General features: G+C 40.4%; 1 protein-coding gene across 2 annotated transcripts in view; it reads right to left on the bottom strand.

Annotated features, from left to right (window-relative positions):
- The window catches only part of lekr1 (Leucine-, glutamate- and lysine-rich protein 1), a 100,944-nt gene that overhangs the window by 71,150 nt on the left and 9,535 nt on the right, over window positions 1-20,259 (bottom strand). The window contains exons 1-2 of one of the 2 annotated variants that reach the window (XM_071496737.1): window positions 5,674-5,810; window positions 2,983-3,086 (exon numbers count right to left, since the gene is read on the bottom strand). In XM_071496737.1, coding sequence (XP_071352838.1) covers window positions 2,983-3,086; window positions 5,674-5,677 — 108 coding nt within the window. In that variant the 5' untranslated portion in view covers window positions 5,678-5,810. Of the gene's footprint in view, window positions 1-2,982; window positions 3,087-5,673; window positions 5,811-20,259 lie in introns of those variants that run through there. The other variant, XM_071496736.1, reaches the window with a different exon arrangement.

The raw sequence follows: 20,259 nt of genomic DNA, 5'->3' as shown, positions 1-20,259 counted from the left end.
GTGTGTATAACCGTAGTGCTCTCCTTCTCAGCAGCCCACCATTAAACCCTGGTGCCAGCCCTCTCCCAGCACACCAGGATTAACAGCACTTAAATGGGCCTTTTAGTACACCACCTCCTCTTTGCCTCCCACGCCGACTAGCGCACATGGTGCTGCCCACAGCTTTGTGCTCGCAATGCACTGTCTCTGTTGTTTTTTGTTCTTCACTCACTCCCAGCAACCTAAGCCTCCTCCAATAAATGGTGCTGAAGTGTACCCAGCGGGGGGCTAAGCCCAGAACATCCTCTATTTTACGGACCTATTGGAATCTGAGTGGATGACAGAGGGAGGGAGGGAGGTATATCCTGAGACTGAACCAGATGGGCTATGATCAAAATGTCAGTCCCTCCCTCCCTCTCTCATTCTTTGTTACTGTCTCTCTTTCTCTGTCCTTTGCTCTGTGTCTGGTTATCACATTCCCCTCATGAAAAATCATAAACAGAAGGACTGAAACGGATGCACACACCCACACTGGGGAGAGATGGATGCCCACTACAGAAATCAATGAATAAAATTGATTCCCATTTGAGTCTGTGGGCCATGACGCAGCAGGCAGAAAGACTGATGGACAAATGGATGCATGGGACAATGGATTTTGTGTGTGTGTGTGTGTGTTTGTGCACTGTGCATGCATGGGTGTCTGTACATGGGCATGGAATGGCCACCCTCACCTAATACCATGGGGCATATCTTCTGGCCTAAACAGGGGTGGGCAGTCTGACGATCTTACAATTTTCTATGGTTTTACTTTTCAGATGAATATTATAGTTCAAATCATTTAAAGCTGCTATATTTGGATATTTAATTTTTACCGTTCAAGTTTAATTGATGCTAACCAGCCCATTGGTACCTGTGAAACAGCTATCCCGCTAACAACAGTTTGGAATGGCAATCCTTGTTCTGCTCTGCAGCCTCAGTGGTGTAGCAGCACACGTACAAGTTCTCCACAGGAGCAGAACATGAACTATCATCACCAGATGCAGTCCATCCTTGGGACAAGAAATCTGCCTTCAGGCAGGGAAACCCAAGGCAACATTTTAAATGTTATATTTCATCCCTTTCATTTAATAATTATTCCATTACACTATTTTTCTAATTCAAATTTTTGTCTAATTTTCTACAACGTTGCTTCAAAAATGAAAGGGTTAATGTCCTAAAACCATCAATATAGAGTTATTCAGTCAGATTTTTTTTTTGTTGTCACTAGGCTGGCTCACTTACTGGTAAGGACTTCATAACTGGGACTGAAGGCCTGAAGACCCCACAGCTTAGTGTGTTTGTTTAAAAAGGGGCAAGTGAAGTAACCCATTACATTTTGATTTATAGTGGGCTGGACCAAAATTCACTGCCCTAGGCATTCCCATAGGCTGATACCCAGAGCTATCGAACCGGGGAAAGTGTCATCTGCTTTTTGAATAGGTGTGCTCGCTGTCTTAACACGACCCTCCCGGGGTGAAAACTCAACAGAACCTTGTGAGGACATTTCCAATATTTACAACTTGGAATACTTTTGTTGAAACCCCTTTTAAAGCTTTTGATCGTTGGAACAGAATGGAATATAAATAGCTCTAATGCTCACACAGTTTTCCACTGATCTGTGGGGAGACTTGTTATTCAGATTGTGGATTGTGATTTTACCCCAAAAGACTGTCATATGATCTTTTGGCCAGATTGCCCACCCCTAGGAATAAGAAATTCCAGAAATTACTAGAGAGCAGAGCAACAGACTGGACTGAGACAGACAGGAGAGGACAAACAGAGAGAAAGAGATAGTGAGTCTCACTAATCCATTGAGTAATCTTGCTACTATGCACTAGAAGTAGGACAAACAGACATGCTGTAAAGATGCCGGTAGTAGGGGTGTGCAATATTATATCATTCCTAATAAACTGTCATGTGATAAAAATGTGTCATATTATGATCTTTGCGATTTTGCATAGTGTTGCCACTTCATGTGGCAACACAACTATGCTACAATTGAAAGTAACTTTGCTGCTAGCTTCACTGTGGAAGTATTAGTTCAAAAAATGGAGTGCCTTTGGGAGTGTGGAAGGGATTTAATAGTATCAACTGTCAGAGAAAAAGAGCAGATGTGCTACTACTAAAGCATAAGAGGAATAGATTGTAAAAGCCATTACATTATTGTCTTGTTTTCCGAGCCTTGTGGAGAGCTACAGATAAAGCAGTCACATAACCTGCCAGCTGCTCTACTTGAAAAGTTCTACATTTTTAATGTGGAAAAAATGATTTATACAAAGGTTACTATTGTAGGTGGAAATGATGCCAAGGTAGCTGAGTCTCCCATTGGCATGAGAAATTAATTAACTTTGCTAAGGGCCGTTGTAGAAAATGCTCTGTCACTGTGTTTTGACAGTGAGAATGGGAAGTAAAATTACAAACCACTTACTTTGTAGTATGTTTATGATTTGTGATGATATATAAAACCCTTTTGAAAACGCATACTGTAACATGACAAACGCATTAATTTCAGCTTGAAATACAGAGAATACATTGGTAGTAGATACTCTACAGTAATTGCTTCCTGTTGTAAAGGGAAAAGAAGGAGATATTCCCTGCTAATTTATATTCATACCATATGGCATGTCATATGGGAATATGTAACTGCCACCTGACATTGACAAGGATATGAAGCATCACGCAATCATTGCTATGTTACTTCTTGTGTGCTTTATCTTAAAACAGATGGAAGATTAAAAGAGGAGAAATTGTCCTGTTCTTATTCAAAACATATGGATTACTGCAGCATATGGAAAGAGTGCAGTGTTGACAAACTCATTGGGATGTAACAAATGTGTTTTCAAATGATTTCATCCTGGTTCTTCAAAGAGGAGAGTCTTTGTGCTCAGTTATAATTTCAAACACAAAATCAGCAAAGTACCTGCCATCTATTTCCAGGAGCATGATTTTTGATTCACTGCCTACCTTATTTATTTCTTCAGGCAGCGGGTAGATTGGAGGACAGTGAAGAACCTTCTTAATTTCCTTCTCCTTCTCCTGCTCTGCCTCCATAGATCTCTCATCATCTCCTGGAAACAAGCAGAAGCCCAGCAGAATTAGCTACGCTGGAAATGGTATACAGTGTATGTTATGGATTTTCATTTGGGGCTGCAAACCAGGGCTGCATCCAACAATTATTTTCATAGCAGATGAATCTATTGATTTAGTTTGTCTAGTTAATCATTTTACCTAAACAAAGTAAAAAAAATAATGAAAAAAAATGTCATTGACCAACAGTTCAAAATAATCCAATTACAAATATATTAAACAGAGAAAAGCAGCAAATCCTTACATCAGAACACCTGGAACCAGTGAATGCATTTCTTCTTTACAAATAATGAAATGGTGAACCGACCTCTTGAGAGGTGAGTTCTGTGTCTGTCTTTAACCTCCATTTTCCTGTATAAAAGCCATCCCCTTTAATTTACAACACAATGGCCAACAGTAGAAGCTTTCAGAAAAAAGGGTGTATGTAAAAACAAAAATAAACCAATCCCTAAAAGTAAAGCCATGATATCAAAGTATTTCTAGAAGCATCCTAGGACAGAGTGTTCTAACTAATATTACCCCGGAACTCTTTTCAGAATAAAAGTGGGTGGTACTTTTAAACTGATGAATAGCACCTAGCCTATGAGGTTAATATAAGGGTAAATCCCTTAGCGTGATGTTCACCATATTAAACCCATTTGCTGTACACTTTATTCAATAGATTAATCAGTCAAGCTTATGGCATTAAGCCTATAGACTCTAGATTATGGCATTTCACAGCTGAGGGTATTTTGACTTTATAGCCAAACATCAGCCTGTCCTCTACTCCTTTTTATCAGAAATTTTAACAAGGATTGATTCAACCTTCAAGTGAGGGAATTTTCCACAAAAAAGTTCTAATAACTCTTTTTCTGCATGTTGTTGTTAGTTAATGAGAAAGGTGATAGTTTACTTGTATAATGTGTTCTAGGTTTCCCCTGTTGTGTAAAAGTGACCACTGAGGTACAGTCAGTAATGTGACTGTGAGTGCAGGAGGTCATGTGAGGAGAACAGTAATGCAAGCCTAACCCAGCCTCTGTCTGTCTATCTGTGTGCACGCTTTCAGGGCATTTATCTATCAGCTCACCATTAGTGAGGGGGAAAAGCATCACGCCAACTTAACACTTGACCTCAGATAAAATACCTCTGGCTAACTTAAGGCCAGAGGTCACTCCTATCAGATGGTCCCCTGTGCACGGCTGCATGCCAGGCATTGAATGCCCTCACAGACCATCAGAGGGAAGAGTGTGAAAGGAAACACAGGATAATGTACAGCACAAACACACAAGGATTTGGCCACAAACACTATACACACATTCAACTATATACAGCCTGAGAACTCATGCAAAAATAGGCAGCTTTAACTTGATACACTGCCTAAAACATTTAAGCACTAGCACATAAACAAGCTTGTGTACCCTCTCTGTCTCTCTCACACACACCAGTGCAGACACACAAACCCTGCCCAATCAAAGAGCAGGCTTCATGTTCATGCACGCTAATAGCCTGATTGCCCCCCTACTGTCTCTAGGCCCTGCATTTAAAACTCAGCTGAGATCCTTCGTTGGCTCACACAACACAGATAAATTAGTAACGCCCTGTGACAGCATTAAGCAGGCCCATCCTATTAGATGGACGCAGATATAAAGGGCTGATTTTGCATGACAACTGTTCCCCCGTGACATTTTGTCCATTTTAGCCCTGATTGAACTATTAATCAGTCTAATGTGAGAGATGCAAGCTGTTCATAAACTCATCTATTCTGCATGGACGCATGCCTGAGTCGTGAGAGGAATAACATACACGAACACATAAACTCATGACAGCCCACAGTTTGGCACGAGCACAAAGGCAGGCACTGAGGGGCAAAAAGCATTTAGCCACTGAGGAGAGGAGGACCGAAGATGAAGAAATGTCCCTAATCCACCTCATCCTGTAAGAAGTTGAAATAATTAAATTTTAATCATCCACAAAGATAATTGTGTCTTTAAGGAGTTCAGCAGCTTGACATTTTGTTATGGTGGTATGTCACAACTAAGCCTCCTTCCAGACCCAAACTTCAAGTAATAGTCAGAAAAGAGTTCACTGTCACAATTAAAGCACATGGTTGAAATCATACAGGCCAAACATCTCCTCCATACGAAATAATTCCTGAACAAATTTGGAGAATGGCTTGTAGGACTATACAGGCATCCTAGGAAAACAATTTGAGTGTCGACTTGTATATTACAGCGATATCATATTATCTGTAATACAATCAAGTTGAATGGTTAGCGTAAACTCATTATTAGGAATGACACATTGTAAGTCGCTATATTAGCTTAGGTGTATTGTGTTCAAAATGTAGGTTGGTTTAAGCGCAGTAAACAATATCTGGTATAAACTTCACCTTTGTCAAGGCCGCTTTTATTAAATGAGGGACGGAATAGTTTGGAAAAAATAAGCAACAGAAGCTGAGTCGAACGGACGATAATTAACTGTAAACAAATCAGTGCGCTCTTTCAGCTAACTTTTACCACCGCGGTCACTGTGGGATGCAACTTATTTTTCTTTTTTATCAACTTGTGAGCTGAACAAATCATTACCTACCCATTATTAACGATCTTGTTCGGAATGAAGACGAAACTAATCACAAAATACTTCTTTAACTGGAATTCTTCCTGGTGTGAGCTACACTCAGGCCGTTGCTATGGCTACGACGTAGCACTGTTATGTAGGCACGCAGCTCAGAACGTCCAATGAACGGCTTTAACGGGCACCGGATGTTGTTTGTTTGATGTTTCCATCAAAATAAAAGCGTGGTATGTAATTGAGAATTAGCTGTGATTCGTGTCAGTAGCATGGATGGTCTTATAATACATCCATGGTCAGTGGTAGGATGTAGCAATGCACATTTTCTGTGTTCTCTAGAGCAGCTTAGAGATACTTTATTAGGGTATTTCCATTTCATGCTGCTTTACTTCTACTTAACTGTATTTCAAATGGAAATATTGTGCTCTTTTCTCCACTGTTCTGACCTGCTAGCTATAGTAACTACTTGAAGGCTATGATTAGTTAGCATTGTTAAAAAAAATTTACCACACACAACACAACAGGATAAATACTTTAAATTAGGCCAATCCAATATTATCATCCAATACTGACTGACAGGGGTCTTATCCTGTATGATGAGCACTTTTACTTTAAGTAACTTTTTATTTTCAAAAATGTTAGATGACCTTTACTTGCCATGTAGTACTTTCATAGTGTGGTATTTAAGTGAAGGATCTGAAATATACAATGATTTTTGTTGTCATAGCAATTTCTTTAAAACAACAATAACAAAAAAAAAAAAAAAAAAACATTTCCTAGGTTGAGGTAAAGATGCTATCTTAACTCTGGAGCCTCTTTAGAACTCAACTTTATCTGAAGCCACTGGTTAACCTCTTGAGCAATACACCACAACCACTTAAACTGCCCTCAGTTTCATGGGGTGGAAACTTCAGTTGGTGCTGCTGGTCCCTTCAGTTTTATGCTTTGGCAGCTAATGCTTCACACGGAAGGAAGGGCTTCAACAGGCCAGTGACATCTGTGGCTATATGACATTCAGCTAACCAATGAGGAGATGAGAGTGATATTGATCCTGTATTTTTATACATTTATGATGCAACTCGAGGCCAGCTAGTATAGTTTCCATGGTGATAGAGCCTATATAAACATGCACAAGAAATCTGGTTAGAAAACATTTAGTAAGAATAAGCTACCTTTAAAATAAACAAATTTTTATTTGTTAAACCAAAGCATGAATAGGCTATTGTGTACATAATGCAGACTGACAATGCCTTGAAGTCACATTTGCTGAGCTCTGCTTCCTTGCATGTGCAGGTCACACTCCATGCTCTGTTTGGGTTGTGTGCATTTAATTCATTGCCTCAGAAGTAATGTGAAATAACGGCCAGACATTCCCGCAGGGGCTTTTACAGGACCAATCATTATGTGGTAATAGATTGTTAACAAATGCCTTTAGACAGACATTTTTGCCTTTTTTATGCAATATCATTGCTCTCATTTTGTGGCTGACCAAAGCAAACCTGTGCCTGAAAGTTGCCTACCCTAACAGTCTGCGTGAGAGCAAGAAAGTGAAGTACAGAGAGGTCTTTGGTATGATTTCATTTGGGATGCATGTCGTGCTATTTATGGGCCCGTCAATGAATCATGCAGACTCAGTCACTCTGATGCAAATTGTACTCACCCACACAAGTCTGGCCTACCTTTCGTGTTTGTCTATCTGCCTCCACAGCAGAAATGAATTGGTGAACGTGACAAAAGGGGAATAAAATGTTGTATTCAGGCAGAGACAATAATCAAACCTTGCACCCTACTGAGCCAAAAAGGGGGGAAGGGAGAGGGGAGAGGGAGAACAAGCCCCTTCTCTGTATCACCCCCTCCTCTTTCTGTCTCACTCCCTGCTCCCTCTCTGAAATCGGTCATATCCTCAAATACCCCTGTGGCAAGGACAAAAGAAGAAGGAGTTGGTACCATTCTGTACATTTTATGCAGATTGATATGCAAAGCAGTACAGCTGGAGTACTCTTTGTAGTATATCAAATAGACAAAGCAATATGATTTAGTCTGGCTGCATTTACAGTTTGATTGCCATGAATATCATAATTTTAATATAGGTCATATCAATTTCACTTTAGCTGGTCTTATTTTGAACCCTATCAAGTTAATAATTGATGAGAACTGGAATTTGTAATATAAAAAAAACAATCTAATTTCTCTGTCATGTTTGTGTAACCACTAGACTGTATTTTGGTCGGTCTCTGTGGCAAAAGCAAATTAACCTAATTTGGGAAGGTGCATCCAGTGTTTTAGGGGCACTGAGCCTGCAGGGACCAGGGGCTTGGCATCTATTGAGTCTGTTTCCGGCACGCTATGCTGTGTGGGCAAGTGTATAATGAAGCATGCTGAGTGTGTGCTTGCATGCGTGCGTGTGTGTAAGAGAGTGAGAGAGAGGGAGGAAGGACAAGGAGGGGGAGGGGCGACAGGCGAAAGTGTATGAATGCGTCTGTGTGTGCATGCACGGATTTAAGCAGATAGAGGAGGGGTGGAACCCACTATTCTTTTTTTGGAAAGAAATGACTAATACTGTCACGCTTGGCATATTTTGGCAAGGCTATGCGGGACAAATCCACCGGCTAAACATTCAGGTTGAACTCACCAAAATCTCCACAGAATACTGTAGAACCAGCTCAAAACTGTGGCTGACAAGTGAAAGAGGAGAATTACGAAACTGACGGGACAAGCAGGCCCTCTGAACACATAGACTGTGTTTCATTTTTGTGTATTATGCTACAACTTTTATGACATAAGCTCTTCCACACTCACTCAGTCAGTTAACCCAAATAGCCCATCCCACCCACTGCTTTCACAGTGCTCCACGGATGTGAGCAGTTTCCCTTGTTATTTCTTTGGGTAACGCCAAATGGTCCTCTTGTGCACGCAATGCTCTACTGTGCAAGCCCTGACCACTCCATCTAGATGTAAGACTTGTCCACCTGTTATGTTGCGTCATTGTGTTTATTCCCTGATCCTGTTTTACCAGCCACTAACTGGGCCTCTGTCAGGATTGTTTTTGTATTTCCTTTTTAGTAAAAATAAGAGAACCCCCACGTCTGATTCAAGAAACATTTGCTGAAAGACTTACTCATCCATACCCACACATGCCAGGCAATTTGTGTATATGTCCAAATAATTCTACACAGCAGTCCTCAGAGTGTTGAGAAAAGCTACATGCAGAAACTAAAAAGACAGATCAAATGTGGCAAAAAAAAACATGAATATGAATATGAATAATAACAACAGCAGATAAGAGAGCAATCTGTAAGGAAATGTGTTACCGTTATTGTCATGATCCTTTAGCAAACACAGTATGAGTTCACAGGTGACATATTTTATATTAAGAATTACCAAAATTTGATTAAAAAATGAAGTAATAATTTTTAATGTGTAAAGTCTTGGCTTGTCGTATGTAGGTCAGTGCGCCCACCAGAGGGTGCTTTTATAACTAAGAAGTTAACATCTAGACCTCCATGTTACCAGGCCCAATGGTAGTTTGTCTTGTGATAAGAGTTCCTCACAGCAAAAGTCTCGCAGTGAGACTGCCTCACTAGCTAAGATCATTACAGAACATCATTAGCTTATCTAAAATCACTGTTAGCTTACGTAACGATAGCATATACAGTCTCCTGTCTTCACAAATTTTTTTTTTTGAAATACAAAAGCCCAGGCAGATGCCAGTGCAGATTTAGGTTTACACCCGAAGAATCCTGAGAAAACTTACTATTGTACTTTAAACTTTGAAGAGGCAAAGTGACATAGAAACTATTACTTTCATTTGTGTGGTTAGAGAAGACTGCATTTTGTCAACATTCTTCAACCAGACTAAGCTTTCAAAGCTGACTATCCGAAGAAGAGGGCCACGTTATGCAGCCAAGCTTTTGGACAGCAGGCAACATTTGTCCTTCTCTATTCAGCTCTCTTTTTTCATTTGTCCATCAGTTTTTCATTTGTACAAACAAGTGCAACATTTTGAATGAGAATGTCTATAACTGTGCTGTTATCCCCATACTTGAATGATTATCGTCTTTCTCTTTTTGACCCACCCTTCGGGTGTGGCTGTACAGAAAAAATATAAACACTTTTGACTTAAGACATTTCAGGACAATCATGGGAGTCAACCTTTTCTCAGTGGGGTTGGCGTCGGCGTAACCCTCTCACACACCTGCCTGTGTGTGCGTGGCATGAGAGGAGCAGTAACAGATGTGGATATATCACTTTGCTCTGATGGTCTCTTGCCTGTCTGTGCACCTTAAACTTACAGACCCCCCCCCCCCAATTTGAACCCTGGTTTGTTTCAATCACACCCTGGTTTTTAAATTCAAACAGTTACAGTACCTCTTGTTACCATTTGGGGTCAACAGTGGGTGTAGTAGCACAGGAAAGCTTTAAAATCTTGTGGTCTAACTCAAACATTCTTTATTTTCAGCAGGAATCTATCCTGCCATGTATCTGACAATTTCATTACGTGTGCCTCTATGTCTTCAGGTTGTTTTGTCAGTGTGTCTGTCTGTCTTCAGTCTGTCTGTCTTTCTGCCTAATTTTTTTCTCCTGTCTACCCGCCCCCCCCCTGCTTGAATCTCTACATAACTCTCCGAATGCCTGTCTCTGTGTCTTTTTGCTTATCTGCAGGACTATTAAGTGTGTGCGTGTGTGTATGTCTGTGAGTGTGTGTGTGTGCGCGTGTGTACTGAATGGATTTGCATGAGAGCCAGTGGGGTGACCCTGCTCTCTCACGCCAAGGCTTCTGTGGAACAAATAGGACTAGTCGGATGTCGTGACAGCACTCACATCAGTTTAAATACGAGCGCTGTGCTGCAGCCGTGTGTGCGTGTGCGTCTGTGTGAGTGTGTGTGTTTAAGCAAGCAGCCAGGCAGGCATTTAGTCAGAAAAGCTTTGTGAGGCTTTGTATGCGCCTCTGTGAGTGTCTGTGTGTGTGTGCTGGTCTGTGTGTTTCAGCCACTGAGCATGCAATGTCTTGTGAGGTTTGAGGTTTTGTGAAGGGGAAGAGAGTGATATTAACAGTTTAATGAGCTCAGCGGGGTTCACACACTGACACACAGGCCAAACACTCCACAGAGTTCCTTTGAAAAGGAACAGGTTTGTCCTGTAAAGCCAACCTGCCTTCTGAATAAATGAACGCTGTCACAGGGTTAAATAGAGTTCACCTCAACGCTCATCACTGCAATATAAATGAGGGCCAACTGCAATTATGTATTATAACACTTCATTGTAGTTATGATGCCTGAGAATATAAGTAGATGTGTTGTTTTAGAGGGTTCATACAGGGACAGCTAACTTAGATCTAATTGGGTTAATCATTTTTAGATTGTTTACCTAAACAATGGCTCATTTTATGCCTTATTTTCTAATCCGCATGCTCCCATTCTGTCATATAAAATTATATCACTTTTTATTTTCTTGTTTTTGCCACATAGCCACTGTATATTTTCCTGTGAATATAAAACCTGAACACGAGCACCACTTTCTTTTAAACCATGTGCAAACAACTTAATTTCCACAGCTTCCCAGAAAAGGCTTACATAAGACAGTAAAGTTCAAAAGGTGATATGTTTTTGTGAAATTACCTCCTGGAAGAGACTTTGATGTCTTTCTATGAGTGTCCAGTGATTGATGGTGAGCAGAATGAAATGTTATTCACACTTTGATATGAAAAAACTTTATTCTAGCACAGTTAAATAATGATACAATTAAATAAACTGGCACATCCAAATTAATGTGATGGATTATCTTCCTGGGGTTATTTACAAGTCTGCAGAAGGTTTTTTTTTAATACTGTACAGCAAGAATGAACTATGATATGTTTAACTATCCTGTGTGCTGACAGTGTTATGCTTTGGGAGTGTTATCAGTGTGTGTTTGTATCTTAGCCGTTGTTTACTGTGCTTTGCAGCTGTGGGAAAATTGCCACACAAATGTGTACTCACATACTTTGTGATGATTACAGTTTTTGTCCTTGTGGTAGCGTTAGTACATTTTCTAGTTTTAGATTTATTGTACTGTGAAAACTTTGTTATGGTCACAAAACCAAAGATAAACATTTTATGTCCTCACAAGTCATGCTTATGGTTAGACAGAGGGAGTGGTTTGAAGACGTCTTGCACGAAGACAACCGGGATGAAAATTGCAGGTTCAGTTGTTTTGTATCAAAGGAATTTATGGTCATTCTTTTATCATTTTTTATGATGGTAATTTTTTACTATCATGCAAAAATGTCTCAGATAATGCATAATAATATAATGGGTGGGAAAGCTGGGAAAAAGTGGGGAAGGAAATGGCTATGAAGGAAAATAATTCAAATGGAGTATTTTTCTCATGGGATTTTAAAGTAGCATTCCAGTTTAATTCTAGCGCCCAGAATGTCTGTAATAATCCCTCACTGTGCAGAAGAACTGTGTCTGTGCACAACTACAGCAACTACACTAAATCTAAACTGTATGGGGTGCTTACTATAGACTATTTTGAATATGTTATTTTATATTATTAACCTTTTTTTTAACTTTCAGTTTAGTGAACCTGGGGATTTGTTTAAAACCTGTGTAATGGTTAATTTGCTGTTTTGCCCCATTTGACCTCTTGTTGTGATGTTGCTGCATTCCCAGATCACAGTATTTAATTTGGTGAGTATAATTTATTTCCTATAGGAATTATGGCCAAACCTATGAAAATAAAACCACTATGCTTTAAGAGTTAATCTAATCTTTGAATCACTGTATATCTGTGTTTGTAATTTATCAATAAATAGTCCAGAATAAAATCTGAGAATTTCTTTTTAGGGATTTCCTTTAAACTGAACTCCCATAAACCCAGTCAGGTAGTCTGGATTTAGGATGCCCACACAGCCTCTGTGTCATCACACACCCTGAGGCGTGACGGCTAATGAAACACAAGGAAGTCGTGCGTCACAGTGGCAGGACTGGGGAGGTGCATGTGATCCGTGCAGCTGATCAACTCTCATGTTGGAAACCCCTTTCACTATATGGCAAGTCACGAAGGCATTTATGTCTTTCTTTCACCCTGAAGCCATGAAGGGAGTCCTTTGAGCTGTGTCTCGGCAGAGTGGTAGACCTATTGCATGGGATACACTGCGTCATACACACATGCACTGCCAGCCGTCCTGAGGCAACCACGACTCCAGTCTCCTGAGAAAAAAAAGAGAGAGAGGGAGTGGAAGGAGGACAGAAAAGAGAGAGAGACTCGGCGAGACAGGGAATCAATGTATGTGTGTGACCGTGTGTGAGCTGGCTGTGAGACATAATTACGGCAGATTAGTGAAGCCACACTGAGAACCTGAGTCGGAGCCGTCTGGACCCAGAGACAATGACCTCTGGGAAAGAGCCACTAACACGTCACACACATGAACGCACACACACATACAGACACACACACACACAAGCTTGGAAAGATCCACATGGAAAGGCAGAGCTAAGTGGAAAAAACACTTGGTATCTACACGCTTATCCCCTGCTCGTAAATTCCAATCTGAGCTACATGTTGTGAGTCTGTCAGCAGGATTGTCACGTCATGAATCCCTGAGGTATCACAAATTTATGACATGAATAACATCAGTGAAGAGATGACAAAACATTAGGGCACTGTAAAGAATCATCAGACGACGGGCACCTGTCAGGCACAGACACTACTGCACACATGGTGGAAGACTGCTATGTTGTTAACTCTGCTTTCTGAAAGCATCTTGAATAAATTTGTGTGTGTGACTGTTGCTTTGCTCCAATGAAAATGCAACATCAAATGAACAAACTGAACTGAGATATGTCATCAAGGCAACAGTTGTCATATCTGAACATCTGGAGCCTGTTTCAAAAAACAAAACAAAACAAAAAAAAACAAAAAAAAACAAAGAAAAAACTGTTTATATGCCAATACAGAGATGAATTTGTGACTCCTATGGGGCTCTTGCATACTCATGCAAGGACCCATTTGTTGTCATTGTTGAAATGTGTCAAAATTAGCAGGAAATTATGTCATATTGCAAACTGCAGCTTCCATGTTCCAAATTTGGACTTGTTTTTGATATTTGTTCATCATGATAATAATAATAAAACCGTATTTTCTTATATAGCCTATTTCATACAAAAAGACGCAATACAATAAGATGTGCTTTTAAAAAACTATGCACAAAATTAAAGGGAGATTTGAAAATAAACAAAATAACAGTTGAAAAAGTGACTTTCAATAATATAGGTGAGATAAAATATAGTTAAGTTTCCAGATAAAGGCAAGTTTGAAAAGATGAGTTACAAGTGGTCTGTCAAAAATTGCAGGTGTGGTGCACATTCTCACATCAACGGGAAGATTCTTACAGAATCTGAGGTTCTTCAGACTAGATGCAGCATCATCATAGACTTAAGTCCTGGACAGAGGAATAGCTAATGCGAGAGACTCAGAACGCGGAATGTGGTAATCTGTTGGGAACATAAACTGTGAGGTGGTCATTGATCTAGTCTATAGAACTGTGTGTCATTTGTGTAGAAGTGGAGACAGATGAGATGGTATAACCTAATGGCAGCATGTCCAGACAGAAGATAATAGGACCCAGGACTGAATCCTGGGGTACACCACAAGGGAAACAAAATAGCCTCAACCATCTGTATAGAACTTAAACCAATGTAGACCTGTAACGAGCCCTTGTTTCTAACTTTTCTCTAAGCCCAATACAACCTTTAAGTACCAGCTTCTATCTACTCTCACTTTGTAACCTTGAAGTAAAAGAGCCAACTTTGTTGCATGATTAGAAGACTGAGTTTTATTCCTCAAAGTAAAGGATAGCCTTTTGTAAGACATACACTGGATATAACAGCATGTAAACACTCATGTTGCAGGTTCAGTAGACAGTTCTGGGACGATGACATGTTTGCTCGACAGGACAAAGAACTTCCAGCCCTCTGTTTTCACTCACTTCTTCTTCCCCTTCAGTGAAAGACTGACAAATAACAAAGAATACAGATTTTTCTTTTCTTTCTACAGAATGCCTTTTTAATTTCCTCCTCATTACTTTGTGTTTGTGTGTGTGTATCTGTGTGTGTGTGTGTGTGTGTGTGTGTGTCTGGGCAGCACTCCAGTCTGTCATCTCAATCTGATCTCTATCACCCAGGGCTGTCTGGCTGGAGTTATCTGGCCAGAGGACCACCCCAGCTGAAGGGAAGAGCAGTGCAACACCGGAGCACAACTCGTCCTACACGTATTTTTATATCCGCCTTTCCACTTCCTCCTCCACTTTTTCTTCATCATTCATTAACACCTACCCCATTCTCCTCAGCTCTTCGCCCTTTCGTACTATGTTTATTTTCTCTCCTCAACTATTTCATTCACACACATACTTGCTGAGAGTTTTATTGGATGATCGATACCACTCTCATATCTGTTTGTTAGATACACAGCCAGGAGTTAGTGTAGCATAAAGACTGGAAACAGGGAAGCTCACCAGTTGACACTTTATATCTTCTTTGTTTGATCCTGGCAAAAACCAGTGTATAAACATCATGTTGTGTTTTTACAGGACATTGTGCCCTGCACTATTTGAGTTTTATCTTTGGACAGAGCCGGAATTATTGTTTATGCTAAGCTAAGCTAACCATTTCCTGGTTGTACCATCACATTTAATAGACAGATATGAGCAAGGTATCGATCTTCTCATCTGCCTCTTGGAAAGAAAGCCAATACGAGTATTTCCCAGAATACGAATAAGTGTATTTCACATATAATCTTTACCAATCATGAGAAGCTATGAGAACATGAAGTACAAGTTTAGACCTTTGTATTGAAGTCATAACAGTATCCCTTTAATAACAGATATCACTTTATGTGCATAGATAGAAAGGTGTTATTTGTAAAATTAGACTGTAGAATGACTTTGTTTGGGTTTATTTTACAACCTAATCTGGTATATACAGCATACCAACATGTACATTTATGCATATACTGTAGTAGAGAGACATAACTACTGTATATTGATACACATTTAAGTATACATGCATATATTTTTTTGTTTGGTTTTCATGCAGGCAATACATCTTGGTGTCTGATCAGAAAATATATCGTGTTCAATAGTGTGCATTTGATGTTCGATCCTTGCACGTCCCAAGCCGATTTCTCTCACCACCTGATTTCAGCCCATGTCACCATGCTCAGTGTCCAGATAAAGAACTAAAAAAATACTCACGAGTCTGCACAGCCCAACAGCTATTAAAAAATAAGTTGAATTCTAGACCTTACAGCTAATGGAAAATTGGATAAACCCAAACAAGACCAACTCATGTCACTAGTGGCCCACCCTTTGTGTCAGTGTTGATGGTTCCTTCCTCACTTCCTTGCTGTGAGATAAGGAGTGTGTCCGGCCCTTTGGAGGGGGTGTGTGTCTTAATCAAGATCTGTCTGAACAGAAACACAAGCAGAGTGTACAAATTAGACTTGGCGGAGACAGGGGGAGTTTATTGGGATTGGGATCTTTGAGGGCGTACAGGGATATGGCTGCTTGCTTATATACAAAATTATCCATTTTAATTTCACCACTGATATTGTTTTACGTGTTGTTGACTCTGGTGGGGCTGCCAACATTCAGGCGTAGCATTTCCTTTCTTAATACAGTAAGGACAAACTTAGAAGGGTGGGGGGTTGGGGGGAAATTTCTTTCCTTATGAGCAAATAGGTTGAGGCTTGAATTAATGCACTGCACATCCTTTGGTTTCTCCATATTTGCCATTCTATACCTGCCTAATCCGTTCTTTGTAGTTAACATCTGGCAAATTAAACTTTAATTCATCCCAGGCTATGATCCAAAATCAGATTATAACCCTTTGATCATTAAATCTACCAGTGAAAGCTGAACTTGACAATGTCAGACTGATCTTTTGCATGGCTAAGCAAGGTGTTTGCATTTGAGCTGTCCCAGATCCATTTTCCCCTCGGTAATGCTCGCTACATATCGTAGTTAATTAACACATACAGCTACACACATATAGAAAAGAGCTGACATCGCATACTCACACAGATATTAACACTGGCTTTCACAAACGCACACAAAACCCCCTGAGCCAGCTATGAATGCATTCTCTGTACCAGAAAGTGCACATTAACACATCTTTAAAACCTGACATTTATATCACTCCCTCTCTCGACTCCCCCTCTCAAAATTGTTTGCTATATTGGCTGTGGTGTTGTTGGCTCCATTTGAATCCCTAGCTACTAATTAGGCATTTGTTTTGAATTTTTCTCTTGATTTTGCCTGGTCGTTACTTTTCCCACATTTGCATGTGAAGCAAAGGCACGCCCAGCCATTAAAACTATCTCGGGGCTCTTGGGGAGAACGACACATCAATGACACACAAGAAAGAGCGAGAGCGAGAAAGAGGAACAGCGATGACACATTATCAAAGCCATGTTCCTTAGAGGTTAAGAGGAGGAGCGACATAATGATAAATGTCTTGTTATTTAGAGTAGAACGCACAAGAAAAGTTCACGCAATCACACATTCAAAGATCCTGCAGCATAATCTCAGAGAGCTAATAGAAAACATACAAAGACGCATCCATATGATCTCAATAGAAATTTTATTTGAGGGTGTGATTTTCTGTTGTGAGGTGGAACACATTGCGACTAATTCATCATTTCCAAAGTCTGTGTTAAAGTAGGACACTAGCTGTGAGACTAAAGATACAGTGTTGTATAAATAAAGCTCGTGACACGCTGCCAACTTTAGATTCCCACTCATCAGCTGAAGTCGTGAAAGGTCCCTGAGATCCATCCTACAAACACTCACTCGCGCTGCAAACAGAACTGTGGTGACGTACTCACCACACATGTCTGAGCGTGCACACTGCAAACTAAACACATCACCTGTGTGTCTGTGTGTGTCCCGATGTGCGTGTGGCTCCCATGTTGCCTTGACAACCTGCTGCCGTTTCCCTTTTTGTTTGCCCTTGGAGCCAAGAGCAGACTCACACCAACGCAGGGGCAGGAATCAGAACAGAGGGAGGATGGAGAACGACACCTCTCGAGTGAATGACACCCACAGCTCTCCCACCTGCTCTCACCTGTCAAGCAGCAAATATGGGCTGATCGTGCTGATACGTCTACAGGGAGGGAAGAGGGAAACGTGTCTCATCAGAGAGCATCGTGTTCTCAGAGAGTGGTTGAACTGCTAAGCTGGATGCAACATAGAGTGCAGGTTTGAGGTCAGTTCTAGTATCTTGTTTAGCTAAAACTTAGCTAAAAATGTAGTTCAACATTTCATACCATTCTCACAACTGTCCAGTAAACAAAAGAAAACGTATACGTACTAACGTATTAATTAGTTAATTTTGCTGCAGATCCAAGCTAGCTGTTTCCCCCTGTTTCCAGTCTTTATGCTAAGCTAACAGGCTGCTGACTGTAGCTTTACGTTCGCTGCATAGACGTGAGAGTGTTATCAATCATCTCGTTGAATTCTTGGAAAGAACGTGATTAAGCATATCGTGTAAAATGTTGGACTATTACGTTAAGATCCACGTCTCCAAGATGTTAGGGTCAGCTACAGAACAGTTACCATGAAACTGGTCTGGATCTGATGTTTTGGGCCTCAGACATCTGGTTCAATGGCAAGAAAAGGACAGGAAAGAAAAGAAAAGACAACGGAGCAGAGTTAAAGTGTATTATCTCCCACTACACTACACACAGGACCTGGTGTGTATGTGTGTATTTGTTTTTCTGGGCATGTATATTGGGTGAAGTATTGCTCCAGATGTTAGAGCAGATGCAAGAATTTGAAGCAAGAGAACAAAGAATCATATTATGAAGGATCAAACAGGCATTGTAACTTAGTCTTGTCTTACCTACTTCACCAATAATGTTTTAGATTTCTGAATTTTTCTACAGAAGCTATGCTGAGAGTAATATCCTGACATACATTTGACTAGTTGTCCTCATCAACATGTTCAAGACTGAGTCAGTGAAAATGGCCTGAAACACCCACCATCATGCACAACAAAAAAACACAGAGAGTTTGGAATAAAAACAGAGCAGAACAGGGCAGGTAAACATGCCCCCAGCGGATACTAGGATCTGTTCCTCGAAGTCTGGTATTTCTCTTCCTCCATCTCCCTTGTTTATGGTGTGTGTAGGATATTTACCAGAGTACCAGACACTGTAGCTCTGAGCCCCCCTTGGTACCCTGTAACCCCCACCCCCAACCCGCAACACCTTGTCGAACTACAGTGTGTGTGCGCGTGTGCTGTTCATTCAGACGGGACATCGTAACTGCCAAAACAATATCAGATAATTGCAGACCGTGACCATGACAAGGCTTGTTGCCAAGGTCACGAGAGAAAATAACAACTACATTTCAACTAAACACATTACGGACAAATGACAGATCCAGGTTGTCAAAGCTTTACTGGCGTCCTTTCTCTGCAAGTTACAATAACAGCTTTTGTTTTCAGCTGACGATGATAGAGTCAGCGACAGTATCTTCTACTACATTTGAATGTGAAGCATTTAGAGGTTGAAATGAAAGTACAATGTTGTCTTCCTCTTCCCGCAATCCTGTTTTCCTACTAACTTTGAATGTCCAGTATATTTCGGAGGAAATGTAATTTTAAAAACATTATCTTCATTAGCAACCGTTTTTTTCCACTGCACAAAGTGTGACATTCTTAGACCTACCAGAAGGCACAGGGTGGAGGTTGGATAGATGATAGATGGTTGAGTGTACAAACCACATGAGTTTGACACCAGAGATTTCTCGGTGTGATTAGGTATTTTTGTTTTAGGCTACCCAAAAATTACAGTTTGGGGAAGAAGCTGATCTTGTAATCAGACAATGCTGATTAGTTACATATGAATTTTAATTATTGATTAACTTGCAGATTATTTCTTCAATTAATTTTTTGGAGGAGGATTGATCTACTGTATCACTCAGTGAGAGAAAAGATAAATGGTTCCTGAAATATCTGCCACAGAGGTTGTGAGAGGAGCATCACCACTGTCACAGTTAAAGCTGTTAAGAAAAGACCACAACAACATTTTTATCTCCATTTTCTGACTTCCAATTGGGAGAGAGTAAAACAGTGGGCAACTCTGTGGACTGAATGTTGACATTTTTGTAACTCTTTAGTGTGGATAAAAGGTCTGACATGGAGGATCATGGAGGATCTGAAAAATCTGCCACCTGGACAGATGCCATTCTGTCACAACAGTCAAAGAAATACAGTATGTGTTTATATGAGTTCCTCTGTTACAAACATTACTATCATCAATATTCTGCATCTTAAATCAACCAATCATTCTACACCAAGGACCTCTGTTCACCTAGCATTTCCCAACATGGGGCTCACACACATGGGAACCTTTTTATAAGCCATTCATACGAGACAATGGGGCATGGGGCACACATATGTCACACATACCCCTTTTCCACCAAAGCACTTTGAGGGCCAGTTCAGGACCGGTACGAAATCTTGGACCAGTTGTTTGAAATTCAACAGGCAACGAGCTGGTTCTCATCCAGGAAAACTGGTTCAAGAGCACCAACACTTTGCTGGTCTAGAACCAAGAACT

The sequence above is a fragment of the Trachinotus anak genome, unplaced genomic scaffold (assembly GCF_046630095.1).
Source record: "Trachinotus anak isolate AG129_WGS33_773 ecotype Australia unplaced genomic scaffold, CSIRO_AGI_Tana_v1 ptg000014l, whole genome shotgun sequence".
Lineage (NCBI taxonomy): Eukaryota > Metazoa > Chordata > Actinopteri > Carangiformes > Carangidae > Trachinotus > Trachinotus anak.
Note: the sequence above shows the minus strand (reverse complement) of the source record. Positions and strands in the feature narration are given on the sequence as shown.